This window comes from Carcharodon carcharias, chromosome X (assembly GCF_017639515.1).
Source record: "Carcharodon carcharias isolate sCarCar2 chromosome X, sCarCar2.pri, whole genome shotgun sequence".
Classification (NCBI taxonomy): domain Eukaryota; kingdom Metazoa; phylum Chordata; class Chondrichthyes; order Lamniformes; family Lamnidae; genus Carcharodon; species Carcharodon carcharias.
Genome location: NC_054507.1, coordinates 22234969 through 22260666, shown reverse-complemented (window position 1 = coordinate 22260666; position 25698 = coordinate 22234969). Strand labels below are relative to the sequence as shown.

At 40.0% G+C, this 25698-nt stretch overlaps 1 protein-coding gene across 2 annotated transcripts in view; it reads left to right on the top strand.

The window, feature by feature from the left end:
• The first annotated feature begins 3820 nt into the window (after window positions 1–3820).
• The window catches only part of spats2 (spermatogenesis associated serine rich 2), a 110104-nt gene continuing 88226 nt past the window's right edge, over window positions 3821–25698 (top strand). Inside the window, exons 1-2 of one of the 2 annotated variants that reach the window (XM_041180494.1) lie at window positions 3821–3904; window positions 4618–4807. In XM_041180494.1, coding sequence (XP_041036428.1) covers window positions 4783–4807 — 25 coding nt within the window. In that variant the 5' untranslated portion in view covers window positions 3821–3904; window positions 4618–4782. Of the gene's footprint in view, window positions 3905–3954; window positions 4002–4617; window positions 4808–25698 lie in introns of those variants that run through there. The other variant, XM_041180495.1, reaches the window with a different exon arrangement.

Genomic DNA, 25698 nt, shown 5'->3' with positions numbered 1-25698 from the left:
AAGGGTGTAGGAAGCGTATTCGAGAGCTTTTGGGGCCCAGACAACTGAAGGCGCAGCCATCAATGGTGGAGCGATTAAAATCAGAAATGCACAAGAGGCCAGAATTAAAGGAGTGCAGATATCTGGGGCTGGAGGAGATTATAGAAGTAGGGAGGAGCAACGCCATGGAGGGATTTGAAAACAAGGATGAGAATTTTAAAATCAAGATGTTGCTTGACCAGGAGCCAATGTAGGTCAATGTAATCAGAAAGGAAAGTTTTACTTCTGAAGCAAGGCTTATAAAGTTAGAGCTTTTTGCACTGGAACCAAAAAGGTTAAGGGATATCTAATAGGTATTCAAAATTATGAAACGCATTGTGGGGATAATGATTATTTTCACTGGCTGGTGAATCAGTAACAATGGGGTATGGACTCAGAATTATCACTAGAACCAAATTAGAATCTCCTTCCACACAGGCCTTCTTGAACATGAAATGCTTTACCACAAAGTGGCTATTGAGGCACAGGCTAGATCATCATTTTAAGAAGGAATTGGATAAGTATTTGAAAAGGAAGTATGTATGAAGATTATAGAGATAGGACAGAGAAATATGATTTGAAGAGAGAACTCCAAATGAAAAATCAGCATCAGCACATGTATGATGGGTGAAATGACCTCCTGCTGTGTTGTAATTACTATGATGCATTTCTGTTGAAAGCAGGCAGATACATCAGGAACGCAGTGAAATAGTCCAGTGTAGGAACAGAAGTAAGTCATTCAATTAGATCATGCCTGATCTGTAACTCAACCTCACTAACCCGGCCTTTGACCAATATCCCTTGGCACCCTTAATCAACAAAAATCTATTGATCTCAGTCTTGAAAGGTCAATTCACCTAGCATTCACAGGGGAGAAAGGTCCAGATTTCTATTTACATAAAGAAGTGCTTCCTGATTTAATTCCTGAGTGGCCCGGCTCTAATTTTAAGATTATGCCCTCTTGATGTGGATTTCCCTACCAAAGGAAATAGATTCTCTTTATCCACTCTACTGAATACTTTTATTAATTTAAACACCTCAATTAGATCATACCTCAATCTTCTATGCTCAAGAGAAAACAAACCAAGGTTATGCAATCTGTTTTCATAATTTAAACCTTGATATCATTCTGGTGAATCTGTGCTGCACCCCCTCCAAGGCCAATGTATTCTCCCTGAGGTGAAGTGCTCAGAACTGATGCAGTACTCCAGATGGGCTCTAACTATGTACAGAGTCTTGTATGACTAAAGCATAACTTTCTTCCCCTTTTGAGAGGACAAAAGCATGGCTGAGGGTTTCAGCAGCAGTTGGACTCAGGGACAGTGAGAGGCAATGTTACAGAGATAAAAGAAGGCTGTCTTAGTGACGGAGAGGATATTGGATTGAAAGCTCAGCTCAGGGTTAAATAGAATGCTGAAGTTGTGCACAATCCAGTTCAGCTTCACAGTGGACAGGTAGAGGGATGGATTTGATGGCTAGGAAACAGAGATTGGTGGGGTGAACAGGGGAGTGGTCTAAGCCATTGGCTTTAGTCTTCTTGTCATGGGGCTAAGACTGCACACCATATTTTTATGAAATATATATCTCAACTTGGCTACTTCCTAAAGTTTTAAAAGCTGGACAAATACTTTAAAAAGACTGAAGTAATGTCTGCCTGTAACCCTGAACAAAAGGAACTTTCTGGCAAAGTCCAAAAAGCTGACACCCTGTTATCTCTGAAGAGGCGCTATTGACTACTGTAGCTGCAGAGATCAAAATTCAAAGGGAATTATACAAAGGCCATCTACATTTCCTAAGCCAGGCCTAGCCAATGGAGACTACCAGTCTGCTAGGACAAAGGGCCTTGCAACCTCCTTTGAAATTCTTAATGGCTGAAACATTAACAATCTCAAGAATCCAGACAACGGAATATACATTCTTTATTAAAGCCAAAGTGGAGAGGTGTGAGTCACATGCCCACCCCACCCCACCCCCCCCCCCACCCCCCCCACCCCACCCCCCACCCCCACCCCCACCCCCAAGCTGGGAGACCCAGTTACACAGACTTGCTGAACTGCCATTCGGTCAGCTATTTTCCATCCAGTAAGCAGCAGCTCAGAAAAATGGCTCTGTCCAGATTTGAATGCCTGCCTCCCATCTACACTGTTTCTACTGGAACTTCTGTACCAGCGCCTACAAGACTAATTCATCTCTACATGCTTTTCTCATTGTGGAAGTCATCGCTACTGGAAAAGTGAATTCTCCAGCATCAGTCTTCACCTGCCAACCTCTTTGAAAGAATACACTATTCGACTTTGATCCTGGACTCACATGAAACAATAATGATTTATGCTGTGGTCTTTGCCCTGCAAATCTTTTTTTCTCTATCCCTGTTTTATTGTATGAATGCACCAGAGGTTATGTAGCGCCACCTCCCTCCTGCATTTTGAGCGTGTGTGAATAAACTAACCCTCTGAGTTTACCCCATTAATAAAAATTAGATCACACCAAAACTGAGGGTTTGGGAAATACTCCACTGCTTACAAAGAGGGAAAATCAAAATCAAAACACCTTTCTGTTTATGGACAGGTGGTGAGAAATCAGGGCTATTTAAATTAAACCCCCTCCTGTCTGTAAACTTCCTATTATCTAACAGGAAGAAATTTGGACTCATCCAAAACTGGATGTTTGACAGTGGAAGGGTTGAACTGGTGGTGAGGTAGAGCTGACTGTCATCAGCACATATATGGAACCTGACATGATTTCTTTGGTGATTCCTGAGGAGCAGCATGTAGACAAGGAGGGGACCAAGGATAGATTCTTGGGGAACTCCAGGTGTAACGCTACAGGGGCTGGAAAAGGAGATTCTCAGGTTACCACTGTACTCACAAGAGGGTAGGCCACTCCCTTGGACAGAGAGGCGTTGAAAGGGGATAGTGATGTCAAAGGTGGCGAACTATTATAAGACAGGGAAGTAACTTGATTAAAGAGGTTCAAACATGTTTCATATCAGTACAAATCGGTTTTGGTTTCATACCCAAGCTAAACTTGAACGTAAATTAGATGTCAATATCCCAATGACTTCAAAGGAAAAATGAGCCAACGGTTACTGCTTCAGATTGTGTGTACACTACGACTGTAATAAAGCTAGTTATAGCGTGAATACCTAAAATAACATTTTGGTACCAATGCATGAAGCATTTTTAAAACGACTTTTCATCTTGGGAGGGGGCGCAAATTGTCCCGGCAGCGTCGTTTCAATAACCGGAGAATATAACGATTATTGGTGCCTAACAACGGGAATGGGCACCTTGGAAAACGTGGCCCGCTCTGGGCCAAACCACAGCAGGTGGCGCTGCTCTTCGCCGGAATTGGCTGCAAATTCCTGAGGACAACATAGCGATCTTTGATAACGTGTATATATCGAACAGGCGCGCTTTTGAAAAAAGGCTTTCCTCAAACGAAACAGAAAAGAAAACTCAGCTCCCAATATAAATCTGATCCACACTATCGAATGTTCCAGAACAATTACTAGAATTGACCATTCTGGAACTTTCCAGATCCCTAGGGCAACTAGTAAAGAGTTATTTGTTTCCGAGCTGCATTGAAGACTCTATTTTACTCAATCGTGTTTTACAGACGTTAATACAGACAAAAGAAAACTTGTCAAGGGAATAATTCAAGGTTAATTACATTCGACTAACTTCGACTCCACTAAGCTCTTTCTCGGCATTTTCACTTCGCTCGTTTCTTCTCAGTTGCCGAATGGCTTTCGGAATCGCTCGGGTTTTTCCCTCAGCGAGTTCGGCCGGAAGTGACGGGAGTGAGCGGCGGTGCCGAGTTGCTGAGAGTTTTGTTGCGAGTCCCACTCTGAGAAGTGCCAGTGTCGTCGTCTCTCCTGAAAGAGGTTCACCTCTGACCTCTCTTTAGAATTCTTATTAAAATAACTGTTTAATACTGCTTCGTTAGCTTAAAGTATTGGAAAGCCACCAGGTGGAAAAGAGGTGGGAGGGAAAATTGCGAGGCGAGTTTCCCAGGAAAGCACGGGTTAGCTTCTTTCAGACTGCAAGACCAGGTCCTGTTGAGATCAGGCTGACCACCTGGTTGTTTTAATTAAGTAGAGAGAGGATTGAGAGAAAGAGAGGACAAAGGCTTTATTATTATTATTATTGGATCGCTCCTGTCTGGAAAATAAAAGCAAGCAACTGAGGCGAAGAAGGGAAGCTTGGTCACTGACTGCAAGCTTCATTTGTTAGGGTGGGAGGGAATTGTGAGACAAAAAAAACCCAAAGTGCTGACTGATTATTGGGCCCCTTTGCAGAAATCGCCCCCACAAAGAAAGGGCTTTGTGACAGAGAAAGCTCCCCATCCTCGCTCGCTTCGCCCCCCCAACCCCTGCCCGCCGCCGCCGCCGTCGTCGTCGCCGCTGTAGTAATGAGACTCGTCTGTCCAGATTTTTCTTTAAAAGGCTGTTGCGTGTCTGTTTGATTCTTTTGTAAATTTTGAGGTCTTATCGCAAGGAAACGGAAGACGGGGCAGTGATCATTAATCGTGTAAGATTTCTGACAGTCTGCAGTGAACAGAACAAAAATAATCTTATTAATTGTTGTCGATTTGTAGTGATTTCAAGACGACTCCCAGGGACACTGCTGAGAGGAGGAGACCTTTAACGGAAACTACACCTTCTGCTTGGAGTAGTGAAGAGGGTGATTATTAAGCTTCCATTTATAAAGTCGAACTCGGTGGCTGTGCACCTAAAACTTCCTTAAAAGAAAGAAAACGGAGATGGCTAAAAAGCAAAATCAAAAGGGTGAGTGAAATCAATAAAAAACATGCATTTCTCGAGTACTGATTTGCTTTCCTGTGGCTTTAGTTACCCAAACTGCAATCATCTTCAACTTGTAGTAGGTTTGCCTCTTAATTTTAAAGATTTTGTAATAAATCAATTTTTCAAAACAATCTGTTTAATGTTGCAGAGTTTTAGTATGATGAAAAGGGCTTCTTTACAACAGAAAAATGAGTTTAGATTATTTCAGAAGTAGAGCTTTTGAATCCTAGGTGTTGTTACCCTATTCATTGCAGGATTGATGAGTGAATTCTGACAAACTGATTCCCCAATTTTATAAGTATGGAAGTGGGAACACATTACAGACAGTGGAAAGTAAGGGTGAAATTTGTAGACCAATTAGAGCGACATGCATTAAGAGTTATAATTATAGTGGATTTTAATCATCCAAAAATAGACTGCAATAATGTTTGCGGTGAGAAGAGAGAGGCTTTTCTGTCATGTTCAAGGGCAGATTGTCAGCTGTAGTTCCGTTAGTAGTACTCTCGCCTTCCAGGTTCAAGTCCCACTCCAGGGTTTGTCTGCAAAAAATCTATGCTGACACTCCAGTGCAGTACTTAGGGAATGTTGCACTGTTGGAGCTGACATTTTTTGGGTGAGACACTAAATTGAAGCTTCATCTGTCTGCTCAGGCGGATGTAAAAGATCCCATGGCACTATTTTGAAGAACAGCAGGGGAGTTATGATCAGTGTCCTGGCCAATATTTATCCCTCAAGCAACATCTCAAAAACAGATTATCTAGTCATTATCACATTGCTGTTTGTGGGGTTTGCTGTGTGCAAATTGGCTGCCGCATTTCCTATGTTACAGTTCAAAAGTACTTCATTGGCTGGAAAGCACTTTGATATGTCCGTTGGTCATGAAAAGCGCTATTAAAATTTTCTTCTGTTTTCTCAGTCACTATTTTGCTACTCCTAAAAAAAGTACTAGCTGTTCTGATTCTGGATAAAGAAAGAGTATTCCACCGAAAAGGGAAAGAGATGAAAAACAATAATCAATATAATGATAATTGGCTCAATATAATAATAGAGAAGGAAAAATTATAGTCCAAAGCAAGAGTTTGTGAATAGAAGATGGCAAATTGAAATGAGCTAGTAAGAGATCTTTGCCTTCCCCTGTAAGGGAAAAATGGCAAACAGAGCTATAGATCAATATATTTAAGCAGGAGATAGAACATGTGTAAATCAAGTACATTCCAATGAGGGGGCAAAGTGTCCTGAAGAATTGGGTTAAGTGGCTGAATTGGGAGATTAGACCAAATTTGAAACTTTTAAAAGAATCATTTAGTTTTAACAGGGCAAAAATAAAATTGAAAGGATAACGATAAATAATATGCAAGAAAACTGCAAGCAGGGATTAGAAAAGCTAATAAGTTAGATAAAATTAACAAGAACATGAGCAGTAAAACAGTTTTCTATAAAACAATGGTCAATATAGGGGTCGAAATGCTAAGAATTAAGTGAGGCATTGACAGAGATACTATAGACCTTCATTTAACTTTTCACATGAGACTTGTATATTGAAACCAGAGGTCATTGAAGTTAATATTCAGTGAGAAATGATGCTAGGTAGAAAAATCATTTGGAACCTGACTGTCTAGAAGTCATTAAATTATTGTCTAGGTCATTAAATTATTGGTAAACTGCTGGAGACAATCCTACCTGCCATTGATGGGCCAGGAGTCCCAGAACCCTAGTGCACTTCTTGAACACACAAGCGCGTATCAACTCTTTCCCTCTGGGCAGAGTGAGTCCAATTACAGTGGGAGGTGTCAAGTTGAATTTTAACAGAAAAATGAATTAGTGGGTGTGTGACCTGTACTGCTGGAATGATTGTGATGATGTTGAAAATGTAGTTACACTTCTTCCCTAACCCTTGGAGAAATACAGGGTGCAGTTGGGTAAAAGAGGCAAAACCCAGAAGTTCCTGTAAAGAGGCTTAGATTGAAGATGAAGTGCTGCTCCATTTACTGCCTTGTATCAATGTTACCAGTTATTTCATAAATAGTTGGAGCTATGTCTTGATGAAGTTGAAGACTCTGTTATCTGATATTTCAGTGGGTCTTCAAAACTGGCATCTAAACAATTGAAACTGATGTGAGCCTGAGTAAGCTACAACCACAATGACTGGAGTCAGCAAGTGGCTCCAATCACTTCTGCACTTCATGCCAGCATAGGTGACATTGGTCTGGAATATGTGTTCCGAAGAAAATTATAGATTTTGTTTGGGGCTATCTGTTTTTCTTTCCTCTGTCTTCACTTCTACTTTGGAGGGAAAAGATTGTACTGTTGTATCACTTCCTCCTCTACCATATTCTATTTTTAATTATTAATCTTAAGTACAACGTTATAGCTTTAAAAGTGAATGGATCTCTAATGGCATAGCTCATGAAGAATCAGAGGTTACATTGTTGCAATGAAAGGGGAATGGTGTACATTGCCACTGAAAGGATGTGGAAAAACTTCAAAATGAGACACTGAGGGAAGTATTTTTTTGGTTTCTAATAGTTTTGTTTGCATGACAGATACCTCATACATGTGACAAAAACATGCACGGCACATTTGTCATGGCATTTATCACTGGTTACTGCAAATATACTGTTTGAACTGATGTTCATTTGCCTATTTAGTATTAAATAAAGTTGGCTCTTGGTTTGTAGCCTGAGCCACACTTGTGTATATTATTCTGTCTTCCAAAGTCAGATTGTGTGGTGGCCCATGATATATTCCAATTAGCTGGAATAAAAAGGCAAGCATTCTGTATTTTGGGTCTTTCTATATTTATCTAACTATTGGACAGGTAAAAGTACACACACAAGAAACATGTCCACTTACTGCAGATAATATGCATGCTTAATATTTGATATTTTAATTTAAAAGCTTCGTTTCTAATAATGGCTTCCTGGCTTTATGTGCTCTTGTTCTTCTGTGTACATTTCCATTGCTGAACAGGAGATGGGGCTTGCAAACAGCAAGCTCCAGTATGCTATCTGAATGGCCAGTCCTGCTGTCGATCCTAAAAAAAACTCTTGCGTGCCCCAGCTCCAAAGTGGTGATGGGGTTCACTCGACTTGCATTCTGAGAATTGCAAAGCACAGGTTGCCTGTGCAATATAGTGCTAACATTCTAGCTTGCTACCTGGTTGAACTTCATTCATCTAACAGTAATAACTCAGTGAAGCTCATGAACATAAGACTCAACTTTCTTAGCTTGGCATGGGCCACTGACAGACATTGTTAGACATTTCAAACATAAATGACTACTAAACTGTTTACAATTTGTGATTTTTTTTTCTGACATGTATTGGAATACCCTAAGTAGAAGACAATATAATGTCTTATGGCAGTGGTTCAGAGATTAAAAACAATAACAAACTGAGTTTAATGTTTTCTTCATGTGCTGTGGGTAAATATATTTGCTCCCCTCACATAACAGTTACATTAATAAATTTATCTGTGTATGTTATAGGCAGTTTCAGAAATAAACCCTTGCATTTAGATACATTGTGTTTCCTGTTAGTTATCTCCTGAGTTCATGGTACACTTTGCTGTGAAGTTTTTTTAGTACACAAAGAATTCAAGGTTAGCTTTACTTTTAACATTTCAGTGTGATGGATGCTCCATATTTTTTAATATACCAATTGAATAATTATTATTTGCAAATCTGCTGTAGCATTGCTCAGCAATGAACTGGGTGTTGGGTTTAAGGAACTTACAGAATAATTATTCTGCAAATGGACTCTCATACTTTTATTCCAACTGAGTTAACCTCACCAAAATTTGTGTACCCTTGGTTTTTGTTAACTTGATATTTGCACGGCAAGAATTCTGCAATTAAAAATCACAGCAAATTTATATGAAGTTGATTATCCTCTGACAAACATAAGTAAAAATTAATCCTGTAATTTCATTTGTAAAGTATTGCATCTTATTAGAATAGCAGTTTTCTTGTATAATACATAATTTATGGGCATCTTAAAAAGTTGAAAAACAGCTTGATGCTTTTCCAAGGAGTAAATTGTACAAATTTCAAGTGCTTCTGGAACTGTACACTTTGTAAGTATACTTTAAGCTCTAGGGTCTCTGATATTATAATTATTTTTGCGATCAGGAAAAATATTGCTTTCTATCTTTAAGCAATAGGTTTGAAGACTGATAAACATGTGGTAATTTATTGTGATTGCAAGCCCTGTTTTCCTCAGTATTTAACATAGTTTATAAATTAGGGTAAACCTGATGAAAAATTTGAACAGAATTGCACTGTGCTAATGACTCTCTTAAAATAAAATAGACACAGTTGTGACATAGTGCTGGGCAAGTTAGTTTGAATTTTTTAGATCCTGACAATAATAAAAGTCAGCTCACGTGGCATTTTAAAAGCACCTGCCAACTTTCAAATATTGTGCAGCCTCTTAGTAAAATCATTTGAAAAGTAAATTGTTTGCAGAAAATGGCTACTGCTGCTTTTCAACTGACTGTGGGTCTCATGGATTTATTAAGTGTATTCTGTTGGCCATGGCTGCAGAACAGACCCTGGACCATTGGAATTTAGAAATCTTGCCAACAGTCTATTCAAAATCAGCTAATCTGTGTACTTGGGTTGATTTCAGAAGGCAGTCAATATATCATTTGGTGACTTAGTAAATCATTAATCAGTTTCATTTTTAAGGTACTGAATTTTACTTACCTATTAATAGAATTTTGCTGTACAACAATAAGAGCTGCTTGCATAAATTGTGAACCAACTGCTTAGGATATTCTTGGCTCTGTTCATTGAGCTTCTGGAAGAATTTCTGCAAGGGAAAGTAGGTATTTTTTTTAAGTGCAGCAAGTTGTTACGGAATGCACACCCTGAAAAGTTGGCGAAAGCAGATTCAATAATTTTTCAAAAGGGAATTGAATATATACTTGGAGAAATTTGTAGGGCTATGGGGAAAGAACAGGGGAGTGCAACTAATTTGACTGCTTCATTTCAATGGAGCAGTAAAGTGAACTACCCTTCCTTGATGTACTAGTTGAGAAATCTGCCAGGGGATTCTCTACCACTGTCTTTAACGCAAAAATTAAATCCATTTGTGAGATGTGAGCTTCGCTGGCTGGGCCAGCATTTATTACCCATCCCTAGTTGCCCTAGAGAAGGTGGTGGTGAGCTGCCTTCTTGAACTGCTGCAGTCCATGATTATCCTGGAAGAGCAAAGTATTTTTAAAAATTTGAGCAACAGCTAAAGCTAACTGTTTCACGCTTGTTACGTTCCCAGCTGAGGTTACCTCTGGACAAGCCTGATTCCAGAGTGGAACCCAGCTTGATAGATCCTAACTTTTAATTTGTCTCTTTAGATACGTGGAGAGTAGCTACCGAACAGAGTCACAGGAGTCAGCTGATGAACTTTTAACAAAAGAATAAAACACCTCTTAAATAAGAGATGAACTATATTATAATACTTCTATATTACAACTGTACCTTTACAGATATATACAGATTTGGAAGGATAACACAAGTTACAAAAGCTATCTTTTACTCTAATGTACACAGTAAGTAACCAGTCCATGTAAACCTATTGTACCCTGTGGTCAGACACACCACATCCTGACCTCGAGTGACAGATGCCACCTCAAACAGATGCTATGGATCTCTCTTCAACTTCCCCCAGGCGCTTGTCACACCATGAGCCAACCAGTCTCTCTGAATTCCGTCCTTCACACAAGGGTTTCCAATCTCCACTCTCCGAATCTTCTCCCAAACTGACGCTTTCTCTCAGACGCCTTCTGCAAAGATTCACCTCCAGGGTTTCAAACTCTCCTTCCGATGTTCATCTTCCCTGGGTCATGACGTGCATTCAAACTGTCTTCCATGCACTCTCTCTCACTAACTCAGCTGTCAACAGAACATCACTGTTTCACATGCCCATAGCAAAGAGTTACAGACCTCCAACCATCTCCTTGGACTTTCTTGCTTCTTGCAAAACGTTCTCGCTTTAAATCTGCTTTCTGCGGCTTTTGTCTTTTTAAATCTGAAGCTTGGAGCCTTTCTCTCTGCCCCTCACGCTTAACTTCACTTAGCGGGACCTTTTCCACGTTCCTTTGACTAGAAGGTCATATTTGGACATTCTCTTCCGTTCCCTTGGATTTTTGGGGTTTTCCTTAGCTTGGGACTTGCTATCTGTCCCCTTTTAGGCTGCTTCTGATTCACAGCTGTCTTCAAACCAACTGAACTCAAAACAGCTTCCAAAACAAGCTGCTGTTTTCTTCCTTCTGTATGTGTGTCTGTAGGAAGGACCTGCCTCTCTGGGCCCCTGTTGCTAGGCAATAGTCCAATCCTTCTACCCTTGTATGTTTACTTTCTCTTTAGGGGTCATAAAATTCCTCATTTGAAATGCAAGCACCTTTCTAAAGTGAAACTAAAACTTCATTTGACCTTTCTTAACACACAGATACAGAAATCAAACTTAAACTTTAAAGCTAAAACTCATTCCTAATGTCCACAAATACCAATATAACTTACTTAAACTATCTCTATTTCCTAACAATGCTGCTATGCAGTAGCAACATGAGTGGTATTCGCCACTAAACAGGATGCTGCCGTCAAGCTAAAAAGACATTCTGCCTATCACACAAATGAGTAATGTGGTATGTGAATTTCAGTGCCAGTGTGATGCTAGGTATGTAGGCCATGCGCCCCAAAGATTGGCGAATCATATCAAGCAGCATGTCCCAGCCGCTGTTCGCAATGGGCAGGGTACAGACCATACCCAACCAGCCCGTGTTTGCAAAACTCAAAACACAGTATCCAACATTAGATGTGATTCTGCAATTGAGGATTATTTAGCAAATGTTATCCAATGTGCTAAGAATTACGCTAACAACCAATTTAGGATTGTCAGCTGGGCTTGTAGTGTGGTGCATTTGTGTGTACTGGAAGCTACTTATATTAATACAAGGGGCCCTGTTCTTTGCAGACAGAAAGAACAAGTACATTGCACCTGTTTCAGCTAAACAAAATAAATGGCAGCCATTTACTGACTCATTCCTCAAGGCAATACCCTGACCAATCAGGGTCAAGCTGCTTGGTTTAAATTTCAAACAGTGCTTGGCAGTTAACTGTCAGTCACCATCAGTGGTGTTTTCTCCATGGCAACGCCCCCAACCAATCAGCACTTTGTTCACATACAGTATAAATTGTTGGTTTTCCCCCCTTATATTGGTATTCTTACAAGTGTCCTGGTTAGTGTAAAACGAAAAGCTTAGACATGTCTCTTTCAGCAATACTATATTCCGCACTTTGGGAAGATATCTCATTGTTTCTTTTACAGTTGGTCTCCATCAAAGGAAGTAGCATTAAGACAAACATGCCTCCACAGTTCAGTCGACCATATGAGTAAGAAGTGCTCTACAACAAAAGCTGTGTTACATACCCTCCCAGAAAGGGAGACATCAGAGAGTCGAAAGCTGTTTCTGACTTTGGATATTTTTCAGTTAAAAATCAAGTTGGTGAAGGCATATTAACCCCTTGTAGATTGTTTTTGGGTCCTGTATAATAGTCTAACGTACTTTTGTTCTGTAAATTAAGTATAGATTCAGTTGTTTTAACTTGATCTAAAAAGGTCAAGTATTTGGTATTTTCTGCCTTTTAGATTGACTGGAAAAGATGTGAGAATATTATGTGAATTCAGTGCAGAGCGTTACTGCTAAATAGAATAATTGTCTTGGACTAAGCAACCTAATACATACACCACCTGATTACTGACATGGCTCATTCATGGATAGTCTGGTATAACCATTAGAACAGAAGTGGTGTTTAAAAAGCTTGAATGTAGCAACTGGGTCTCCTAGTATCTATGGAGCAAGTGCCATTTATACTATGACGTCAGAGGCTCTTATTTTGTTCCTGTGGAGAATTGCCTTACCTTTATTTGACAAATGCTGACCATAACATGTTTAAAGTCAGTGCCCCCTGTGTGGGGAAGCACAGCCCCCATACTAGGCATCATTGCCTAGTACAACTTTCCTGGGAGGCCTTTGGCTGAGATTTGGCCCTTGACAAAATGTTACTGAGAACACTAAATTCTAGTAACCTGTTGCAGTAGCAGGTTTAATCCAGCCTGGCAGCCTGATGTAAGAAAGTACCACAAAGAACCTACTTGTGCCTTAGAGTAACTCTATTAGTTGTGTCATGGAACAGGGAAAATTGTTTTCTGATTTGCTGTATCTGGTGTCATTTAAATTGCATGTGGGACAGGTAGAGTTAGGTTTTACTGGACAAAACAAGTACTGTCTGTCTTTTGCCCCAGGGACAAAAACAAAAGTTTTTTTTAAACTTTTTTTTTCAGGCATTTGGCAGTAATGAAAATTTCAAATAAACAGGACAGTGCAGGAACTTTGGCAATTGCGCTATGTTCACTTCCTCAACTTGCTGCATTTGCGATATCAAACCAGCGATTGCTATTAGTTTATTATTACAAGCATTGCCCAGTTCAGCACAAAAGGAATACAGACCAGAAGGCCCTAATTTCAATTCCCAGTCTAATCTGAGTTAGCTGATTTGGCCTAGGTGGCAGTTGAAGTGCCACAATTGACTTCCACACCCCTTAATGGAGAAGTAGTATTAGCTGGAATTCCTACTCCTAATTGCTATCCAGCAGCCACTGCTAGCAAATGCACATGGATGTCCAAAGAGGACAGGATCAGGCTCCTGTTATAGCCCCGTATAAAATAACCAGCCGACACTCGTAATATCTAGGCTCACAATTGGTATTTGGGTGAAACACGTACAGGTATCAGCAGCTGCAGATACAGGAAACACACCATCAAAGAGTTAACATTTTCAGAAGTGAAGAGAAAAATGATACATTCAGAAAAAACTGTATTGTATATGAAGTTACTTGTGCTTAGTAATTCATTCACTTTTTATACGCCAGGACAAAATTCCTGGCATCCCATAAGCATTCTAGGAGATATTTTCATCCAGCATGTTTGTTCTGTCGGGTGGCAGCAGTTATGATTCCAAATATAATGTTGCTTCGTCCATCGGCTTTCATGTTCATATTTTGTCTTGGAAGCTTTCAGGTATGCCTGCCAATAAAATTGTCTTGCTGTGCTTTCCCTGTGCCCCCAAGCCAAAGCTCTATTGCAGTTTGTCTAATGGTTCATTTTGCTTGCAGGCACATTTTAAGCTCTCCCACTTGATAGTTAATGTTACTGACCAAGGGAATTGGAAATAAAGGAAGATAGTGTTTTTAAACTATACCTGTTGAGTATTTCATGAGATTTGTATTTCATGAGAGTTTGTATTATTTTTATACTTTATATATTTTAGGAGCTTGAAAGAGGTGCACCAATAGAAAATCCCAGAAAATTGCCCCTAATTATCTTGGTTACCTCAAGTGTGCCCTAAAGTCCACCAGTGGAACTCAGCGACATCATCTGTGGGTGGGGTGAGGGAGTCACCCTGCACATATATGTTGATACCCAGCTCTGCACTCTACTGTGCTCATTTTGTCACCACTGTTCTATCTAATATTGTGTCGTACATGAGTTAGAACATCCTCCAACGTAGTATCTCTAAGACTGAAGCCATGCTGCTCGGCTCCCATCAAAAACTAGATCTCCAAATCCATCCCTTGCTGAGCCTAATGTAAAGTTTGGTAGCATTGAAATCCCACAGCTAAGCCTGTTACTGCAAGATAGTTGAATTACTTGACAGACTTGCTATTAGCTTCCACAATGCGTTACAACTATGCCATTCAAAATGCTCCTTCCATGCATTATTCTGGTAGTGATATTCCTGCAGACACAGAACAATGTATAACTGATACGTGAATATTCAAAAAATTATTCTCCCTCTGCATGCAGGCAGTTGGGAAAGCACAAACAGCCATTCAACGGGAGATGGTGTTGTAGTGGTAATATCACTGGACTAGTAATCCAGAGGTCCAGGCTGATGCTCTGGGATATGGGTTCAAATCCCACCGAGGCAGCCAGTGAAATTTAAATTCAATCAGTAAATATGGAATATAAAGCTAAACTTAGTAATGGTGACCATGACAGCTATCATCTATTGTTGTAAAAACCCATCTGGTTCACTAATGCCCCTTTAGGGAAGGAAATCTGCCATTCTTACCTGGTCTGGCCTACATGTGACTCTAGATCCACAGCAATGTTGTTGATTCTTAAGTACCCTCTGAAATGGCCTAGCAAGCCACTCAGTTCAAGGGCAGTTAGGGATGGGCAAACGCTGGCCTTGCCAGCAACGTCCACATCCCCATGAAAGAATAAAGAAAAAATTGCTTAAAAAATTAAATTGAACAAAGAAGTTAAATGAGTATGATTAAAACAGAAAATGCATGACTGCAATCTTATTGGATGGTATTTTTCCAGTGAATAATGACATTCATTCATTTGTACTAAATGAATGTTTATCTCGAGTAATGCACTTCTCAAACAGCTTAAGTTGCAATTTGTGAAGTTTGCTAAGTACTGTTTCATTTTTCAAGATGAGACTGGACATCAGCTTCCTCCACCGCAATGATATTTTCTGTCTGTGATTAGTTGCTAATTCAAAGTTACGAAACAACTGCATCGTTTCCTGTACATCAAATGCAAAGTGTCTGTAATCGAGGAAGGTATTTTTAGCACGGTGCTTACCCTTCCCATCAAGTTGGATTGGTGAATTCTTTGAAACTGCATAATTCTGAATTTGTCAAATTTGAAAGAATATAGATGCAGTGATATCTTGTAAACCAGATATAGTTGCTCCACGCTTTGATAGAGTAAAGGCTGCCGAAACAGGACCCCCACACCCTCCAGCTGAGATAATCATTGCATCCTCTGCGATGAATGCAATCCCTTTTTTAAAAGCACCTTTGAGTTTCCCTCCTATGGGAAGAGAGAGATAAACAAATGCAAGGCAAATGAGCCCTTTTGCGTTTTCTAACAGACCAAGAATAGTATTGACAGAGTTAAAAGTTGCTAAATAAAACTTCCAGGTGTCAGCCTTGACTCAGTGGTAATACTCATATCTCTGAGCCAGAATGTTGTGCGTTCAAGTCCCAATCCAAATATTTGAGCAAATAATAATCTAGGTTGACACTTCAGTGCAGCACTGAGGGAGTGCTTCACCAATCAGAGGTCCCGTCTCTCAGGTGATACGTTAAACCAAGGCCCTGTCTATCCTCTCGAATGGATGTAAAAGGTCCCACGGCATGTTTTTTTTTTTGAAGAGCAGGAGATTGACCCTGGTGTCTTGGGTGATATTTACCCCTTAATCAACATCACTAAAGCAGATTATTTGGTCATTATCTCACTGCTGTTTGTTGGACCTTGTGTTGCACAAATTGGCTGCCACGTTTCCTACATTACAACTGTGACTAGTCTTGCACAATACTTCATTGGTTGTAAAAAGGCACTATATAAATACAAGTCATTTTGATGTAGAGTAGACAATGATTGAGGTTTTAAAATATTCATATGGATTAGTTTGACAACTACATTATTATGGAGTCTAACACTAGATTTTGTTTTTTCATTGAAAACTGCCTTTTTAAAAAAATAGAAGTAGGAAAGTAATTTTCCATTCCAACAGTGCAGTCCTGTCTGAATTGTGCTAGATGTGGCACACTGTCTCCTTATTGCAGACTAACATTGTTTCCATGAAGTATGTGTTACTAGGGTCAGACACTGTAGGAGCTGTAATGAGCCCTACACTTGGGAGGTTGTGACGTCAACAGAAGTGCCATATGTGTATTACTATATTTTATCGTTTTTATTAAACGATATTTTACCAACTGTGCTGAAGAACTTGGCCAAATTATAAATGTCTGTAGGTTAGGTTGAGTTTTGAGCAGTCGTGAAATTGAAGGTTTTGATTAATCTCCTGTACAGTAATTTTAGTTGTCACTTTATTACATCTTTGTCGGTTTTGGAAAACCACCTGTGATACATTGCAACGAAATTAAAAATCAAGAACTTATCAGTTTAATTGCTTCAATATTGGTTATCTTTTCTAAAACTTTTTTTCTGCTAGAACTCAAATTTACTAGTTTTGCCCTTGATTTTCCATGCAGCAGGATCTGGGCAACATTCAGACTTGGGCTGATAAGTGGCAAGTGACATTCATGCCACACAAGTGCCAGGCATTGATCATCTCCAACAAGAGAAAATCTAACCATCTACCTTTGACATACAACAGCATTACCATCGCTGAATCCTTCACCATCAACATCCTGGGGGTCACTATTGACCAAAAACTTAACTGGACCAGCCATATAAATACTGTGGCTACAAGAGCAGGTCAGAGGCTGGGAATTCTGCAGCAAGTAACTCACCTGCTGACTCCCCAAAGCCTGTCCACCATCTAAAAGGCACAAGTCAAGAGTGTAATGGAATACGCTATACTTGCCTGGGTGAGTGTAGCTCCAACAACACATGAGGCACAACACCATTCAGGGCAAAGCAGCCCACTTGATCAGCATCCCATTTGCCAATTTAAACAACCACTCTCTTCATCACTGGTGCACAGTAGCAGCAGTGTTTACCATCTACAAGATGCAGTGCATCTTGGGTAGTTTCTGCGGTGGGTGGAATGGTAATTAAACGTTGGGTGAACCACACAGAGGAGAAAATTGAAGTTGATTTAAGTGAGCTTAAGAGTAATTGGGAAACCTTCCTTTGGTCAAATTCTTCCCAAAGGTTTTTGTGGCAGAACTGTGGCACATGATTGTGGCACTGAAATAGGAAAGACACTGAAATGGCAGCCTCTTGCACATGAGGCGCAGGTACCCACATGGCCCAAAATAGGTGACTGTCTCTACTGTAGCATATTAAGATAGTGCGGCCAATAGGATTAGATTAGAATTGTCTAAATGAAGAAAATTTAAATGAGATGAATGTTTTCCTTCTCCCTTATACTTGTCTGAAACATGGACTTCTTTTTTGAAGTGTGTTCTCGTATAATAAGTGTTTGAATGGTTCCCTCAGCATGTTTTCCAATCCTTGGTTTTTATTTTCACTGGCCATTTATGGAATTTGTGGAAAGTGATGTGAGCTGTTTCCTGTGATGAGTGCAATTGTGTGCTTCTTCCTGTGGTTCCCTGTAATTAATCCTGCCACTTGTTGCTGCAAATTAATTTGTCTTTCAGCAATGGCTGATGTGTGTTTTTATATAACAAAAACTGATCTGTGTGACTGATTCATCTCATGTCTGTCATTGTTAACCTGTAAATATAAGGTGGGATAGCAACTGATGCTCACCGTCTTGGCTCGTACATTAATGGTAATTGGGCAAGATACCAGAGGGCTGCTAAAACAGCAAGGTGTTGGGAAAGAGAGGCTCAAACAGCGAGACTTTGGGGCAGAGAGGCTCAAACAGCTATCCTCCAGGAGCCAGTCAGAGCCCATTTTTCAGAATGAAAAATTGAGAGGTGCCATCACAGGGAGGCAGGTAGATGATTAGTTGGCGAGTATTTTCTATTTATCTTATCTAAACTAGGGAATTTCAATTGAGGTAAGTGGAACATTAATTGAAATTATAAGAATATAAGCACAAGCATGACTTAAGTCATTAATTAATTTCTTAACTAAATTTTAGTTAATTAAAACACAGTAAAGATGGGGCAAGTGATGTGTTGCAGCTGCAGTATGTGGGAGCTGGAGTACGCCAGTGTGATCCAAGGCAAACCTCTGCAGCTCGAAGTACTTTGGCTCAGAGTTAATGAGTTGAGCCAGAGCCTCAGACACTGCAATGCATCAGGAAAGGGGAAAGTTACCTGGACACTTTGTTTCAGAAGGCAGTCATTCACTTTAGCTAGGGTCTTCTGATTTGCTCTGTGGTCAGGGACAGGAACGTGTGACTGTGAGTGAAGCAGGTATGGGCATCGAGAAGGTAGAAATGGAGGAGCCTCAGCATTTGCAGTTGTCCAACAGGTTTGAGGTTCTTGCAGCTTGTGTGGATGAGCAAACTGACCATGGTACAGGAAGCCATTCAAGTGGGGGGAGTAAGTAGTAGGTAGTAGGGGATGGTATAGTCAGGGGGGATAGATACAGTTCTCTAGTCGAGAGCAAGAATCCAGAAGGCTGGTGCCTGTCTGTTGCCAGGTTTTGAGACACCTCTCAGGGCTGGAGAGGAATTTGCAGTGGGAGGGGGAGGATTCAGTTGTTGTGGTCCACGTAAGTACCAACAACGTTGATAAGACTAGGAAAGAACTTCTGCTTATGGACCATGAGTAGCTAGGAGCTAAATTAAAGAGCAGAACCTCAAGGGTAATAATCTCTGGATTATTACCTGAGCTACGAGCAAATTGGTGTAGGGTAAATAGTTGAATGCTTGCCTCAAAAGATTGATGTGGGAGAAATGGGTTTCCATTCATGAGGCACTGGCACCAATACTGGGTAAAGTGGGAGCTGTGCTGCTAGGATGGCCTTCACCTGAACTGTGCTGGGACCAGTGTTCTGGTGAGTCGTAAAACTAGGGGGTAGAGAGGGCTTTAATTTAAATAGTGGAGGTGAGGGATCATGTGTGGTAAATTAAAGGGAAAGGACAAGAATAGTGCAGGGTAACAATAAAGGTAAAGATAATCAGAGCATGGTAGGGAAGGGACTGAGTGTACAAACTTAAGAGTGTGCCAGCGGTTGAGGCCAGAGTTTACCAAAAAAAAATACAGAACTGAAAGCTCTGTATCTGAATGTGCATATCATTTGTAACACAGCAGATGAATTATCAGCTCAAATAGAAATAAATATGTATGACCTGATATGCATTACAGAGATGTGGCTGCAAGATGACCAAGACTGGGACCTGAATATGCAAGGTTACATAACATTTCAGAAGGACAGCAAGTTAGGAAAAGGTGGTAGGGTAGCTTTTGTTAATTAAGGATCACATTAGTACAATAGTGAGGGATGACCATAGTTCTAAAGATTAAGATGTAGAATCAGTTTGGGTAGAAGTAAGAAATAGCAAAGGTCAGAAGTCACTTGTGGGAGAAGCTTATACGCCCCTTAAAACTAACTACACTACAGGGCGGGGCATACAGGAATAATTCAAGAGGGCTTGTAAAAAAGACATGGCAATAATCATGGTGATTTTAATGTACTTTGGCCGAATCAGATTGGCAGTGGTAGCCTGGAAGATGAGTTCATGAGGTGTTTTCGGGACAATTTCTTAGAGCAGCACATTCTAGAGCTGACCAGAGAGCAAGCTATTCTAGACCTGGTAATGTGCAATGAAACAGGATTAATTAATGACTTCATAGCGAAGGAGCTTCTCGGTAACAGTGATCATAACATGATTGACTTTTGCATTCAGTTTGAGGGAGAGAAGTGTAGATCTAAGACTAGTATTTTAAACTTAAAAGCAATTAAGGAGTAGGTCAGTTGAGGTGCAGTGGCAGACATTTAAGGAGATATTTCATAACACCCAGCAAACATACATTCCAGTGAGGAAAAAAAGACCCTCGGAGAAGAGTACACCATTCATGGCTAACTAAGGAAGTTAAAGATAGTATCAAATTGAAAGAAAAAGTGTAGACTTTTGTGAAGATTAGTGGTAGGTCAGAATATTGGACAGAATTTAAAAACCAGCAAAAAAATGACTTCAAGAAAAGAGAGAGAAATTAGAGTATGAGAGAACGCTAGCTAAAAATACAAAAAGAGATGGTAAGAGCTTCTACAAGTATTTAAAAAGGAAAAGAATAACTGAAGTGAATGTTGTCCTCCAGAGAGTGAGCCTGTGGAATGAGTAATGGGAAATAGGGAAATGGCGGAAGCATTGAACAGATATTTTGCCTGTTTTCACTGTAGATGACACAAATAACATTCCAGAAATACTTGTAAATATAGAGATGAAAGGGAGAGAGGAATTTAGAATGAGTACAAACATCAGGGAAGGGGTACTGAGAAAACTATTAGAATTAAAGGCTGACAAGCCCTCAGGACCTGATGGACTTTATCCTAGGGTCTTAAAAGAAGTGGCTGCAAAGATAGTAGGTGCTTTGGTTTTAATCTTTCAAAATTCCCTAGATTCTGGAAAGATCCCATCAAATTGAAAAATAGCAAATGTAACTCCTCTATTCAAGAAAGGAGGGAGTCAGAAAGCAGGAAACTACAGGCCAGTTAGCCTAACATCTCTCATAAGGAAAATGCTAGAATCTATTATTAGGGAGGTTATAGCAGGGCACTTAGAAAATCTTAATGCAATAGGCAGAGTCAACATGATTTTGTGAAAGGCAAATCATGTTTGACTAATGAGGAAGTAACAAGCAACGTGGATAAAGAAGAACCTGTAGATGTGGTGTACTAGAATTCCCAAAAGACATTTGATAAGATGCCACATCAAAGATTACTACACAAAATAAGAGCTCATGATGTATGTGGTAACATAATAGCATGGATAGAAGATTGGTTAGCTAACAGGAAGCAAGGAGTAGGGATAAATAGGTAATTTTCATATTGGCAAACTGTAGCTAGTGGAGTGCTACAGAGATCAGTGCTGTTGACACAACTATTTACAATCTTAATGACTTTTTGAAGGGACTGAAAGTATGGTTGCTAAATTTGCTGATGGCATAAAGATAGGTAAGAGAGTAAGTTGCAACGAGGACATAAGGAGTCTGCAAAGGGATATAGATAGGTTAAGTGAGTGGGCAAAAAATTTGGCAGATGGAGTATAATGTGGGAAAATGTGAACTTGTCCACTTTGGCACTTATTCACTGAGTTTAGAAGATTGAGAGGTGATTCTGTTGAAACATATAATATTCCAAGGGGACTTGACGGGGCAGATACCGAGAGGATGTTTTCCCTATGGGATAGACTAGAGCTAGGGGACACAGTTTCAAAATAAGGGCGTCTACCATTTAAGATAGAGATGAGGAGAATGTTTGTTTTTCTGAGGGTCGTTGGTCTGTGGAATTCTGTTCCCCAGAGAGCGGTGGAGGCAGTCATTGAATGTTTTTAAGGCCGAGTTAGATTCTTAATTGACAAGGGAATCTAAGGGTATGGAGCAGGCAGGAAAGTGCAGTTGAGACCACAATCAGAGCAGCCATGATCTTATCAAATGGTAGAGAAGGCTCGGGGGGGCAAATTGGACTATTCTTGCTCCTAATTTGTGTGTATGTATAAATCGGATCCTGATTTTTTTAAACAGCCTCTTCAGAAGAGGAAATGGGTTACAAAAATTGGGAAATTTACGATTTGAAGAGATTTGAGGAAGGTGCTTTCAATCTTGAATATTCCCCTTGGCCTTTTATTTATCTCCTGATGACCAAAGAGAAGACTCTTTGGTTTAGTTGTTAAACAGCTTGCTGTTAGGGCTCTGCTGGAAAAGATCAGATAGATCCTCTAGATAGAGAACCCTATCTCCAACTGGCTATCATTGAACTTAGAAGAATCCACATCTATCCTGTGAGATTCTGGTACTCGTAACTAAAAAGACTTTAAAGCCTGAGATTTGTCTCCTTGCTGAATTTGTTGACAATCGACTGCAGATGAGATCACCAGATAAATTGTCCAAATGGGACTTTTCCAGCAAGGAAATTTGATAGCCTAAACTTTTTTCTGTAGAACAGTGGTAAACATTTTAACATATTGTTTTTTTTCCTGATCTTTCTGGAGAAGCACTTCAGATTGAAAGTTCTATCCCTCCTCCCAGAGTATTCTTTCTTGAAAATGTATAGTTCTTCAAAACCCAGCTGAGTATCTGTATCAGCAGACAGCAGGTTTGTTACTGCAACTGCACGGTCTTGTTACACCAAGGTGACTTTTTGATTTTTCTTGTTTTCAAGCATTTAGACTATAACTGTTAACTTTGTGTTTGTAGGCCTTAAATAGCTTTCTATGTTTCAAGGTATAGAAATTGCGATTCAAATTCTGGGTTGTTGAAAGGTAGCAAGTGCTTCCTGTCCTGATTACTACTTAGCCACACTTAATTCTAACCTGGATTTTATTACTCCTAAATGTGTTGATACTGTTGGAATATATACTAGAGATCACACCACATCTGAGGCCCTAATTATCTAACTTGGGGCAAAATGTTTGTCTTAAAATGCCTAGTGTTTTGAAATGCAGGTGATATCACCTTTTCATGGTACTAGCTTCTAGAAAGAAAGTCTTTCTGCTGCGAAACCTTTTAGTTATCCATCAGGGTTGTACTTTTCAAATAACTAGGGCTGTAGAGAGGGCTTTAAACTAAATAGAGGGGTGAGTGGGTGGTGGTGGTTCTGGAGAGGGGATAAGCAGGCTTACAAAGTAAAAGGATATGTTGGCATTGCAGGGCAGCTACTTAGGTAATGATACCCCGAGTGTGACAGGAAGGGACAGAGTGTACAAACATTAAAAAAAAACAGCAAATAGAGTCAAAGGGTTCAAAAATGGTAAAAAGGCAAAATCAATGGCTCTTTACTTAAATGCACGTAGTATTCAGAACAAAATAAATGAATTAACAGCACAATAGAGGTCAGTGGATATGATCTTATAACCATTACGGAGACATGGTTACAAGGAGATCAAAGCAGGAACTAAGTATTCAGGGGTATGTGACTTTTCGAAAAGACAGGCAGGAAGGAAAGGGTGGTGGGGTAGCTTTGTTAGTATGAGATGGAATAAATATAGTAGCAAGAAATGATCTTGGATCAGAAGATGTGGAATCCATATGAGCGGAGGTAAGAAATAACAAGGGGAAGAAGACACTGGTGGGAGTAGTCTACAGGCCTCCTAATAGTAGCTATGCTGTAGGACACAGAATAAATCAGGAGATAACGAGGGCATGTAAAAAAGGCTGTATATTAATCCCGGGTGATTTTAACCTTCATGCAGATTGGGAAAATCAAATTGGTAGAGGTAGCCATGAGCAAGAACTCATAGTGTTTTCGGGATTGTTTCCTAGAACAATATGTTTTGGATCCAACCAGGGATCAGGCAATTTTTGGATCTGGTAGTGTGTAATGAGGTAGGTTTGATAAATGATCTCAGAGTAAAAGATCCCTTAGGAAACAGTGGCCATAACATGGTAGAATTTAGCCGCTGGAGTGGACTGGGAAAGGAGAAAAGACGGCTGATGAACAATGGCAGACGTTTAAGAAAATAGTTCATGACTTGCAAAGAAGATATATCCCAGTGAGGAAGAATGGTTGTAGAAAAGGGATAAACCAACCATGGTTAACTAAGGAAGTTAAGGATAATATCAAAGTGAAAGAAAAACATATAATGTGACAAAGATTAGTGGTAAGCCAGAGGATTGGGAAAGTTTTAAAAACCACCAAAAGATGACCACAAAAATAATAAAGAGGGAGAAAATAAACTTTGAGGGTAAACTAGCAAGTAATATAAAAATGGACACTAAGAGCTTCTTTAAATATAGAAAAAGGAAGAGAGAGGCCAAAGTGAACATAGGTCCCTTGGAAAATGAGGCTGGAGAAATAATAATGGGGAACCAGGAAATGGCAGAGGAATTGAATAAATACTTCGCAACAGTCTTCACGGTAGAAGACACTAATAGCATTCCAAAAATACTAAATAATCAAGGGGCAAAAGGTGGGGAGAAAATAAGTACAATAATTATCACAAGAGAAAAAGTACTAGAGAATCTAATGGGGATAAAGGTCAATAAGTCCCCTGGACCTGATGGGTTGCGTCCTAGGATATTAAATGAACTAACTGCAGGAATCTTTGGATTCTAGAGAAGTCCCAGAGGATTGGAAGACTGCCAATGTAACACCCTTATCCAAAAAGGGAGGGAGACAAAAAACAGGTAACTATAGGCCAGTTAGCTTAACATCTGTCATTGGGAAAATGTTAAAGATCCTATTAGAAAGGATGTAATAGAGCATTTAGAAATGCATAATATAATCAAGCAGAGTCAGCATGGTTTCATGAAGAGGCGATCATGCCTGACAAATTTATTAGAATTCTTTGAGGAGATAGCAAGCAGGATAGATAGAGGGGAACCAGCAGATGGAACAAAAGGCTTTTGATAAGGCACCGCACATAAAGCTATTTAATAAGATAACAGCCCATGGTGTTGGGGGTAGTATATTAGCATGGATAGAGGATTGACTAACCAGTAGAAGACAGAGTTGGGATAAGGGGAGCATTTTCAGGATGGCGATATGTAACTAGTGGAGTGCCACAGGGGTCAGTGCTGGGATCACAATTATTTCCAAAGTATGTTAATGACTTGGATGAGAGAAATGAATGTACTATGGCCAAGTTTGCGGATGACACAAAAATAGGTGGGAAGGCAAGTGGTGAGGATGACACAGAGTCTACTGAGGGATGTAGACAGGTTAAGTGAGTGGGCAGAAACGTGGCAGATGGAATATAATGTGGGAAAATGTGAGGTTATGCACTTTGGCAGGAAGGATAGAGGAGCTGAATATTACTTAAATGGAGAAAGACTGAAGAAAGCTGCAGCACAGAGGGATTTGGCTGTCCTCGTGCATGAATCACAAAAAGCTAACATACAAGTTCAGCAGGTAATAGGGAAGGCGAATGGAATGTTGGCCTTTATTTCAAAGGGAATGGAGTATAAAAATAGGGAACTCTTGCTAAAACTATACAAGGCACTACTTAGACCACACCTAGAATACTGTGTACAGTACCCTAGCATTGGAGGCAGTCCAGAGAAGGTTCACTCGGTTGATCCCAGGGTTGGAGGGATTTCCTTATGAAGGGATGTTGAATAGGTTGGTCCTGTACTCATTGGAGTTTAGAAGAATGAGAGGCGACCTTATTGAAACATATGAAATTCTTAGGGGGCTTGACAGGGTAGATGTTGAGGTGGTGTCCCTTTGTGGGAGAGTCTGGGACCAGAGGGCATAATATCAGGGTAAGGGGGTGCCCATTTAAAACAGATGAGGAGGGTCTCTTCT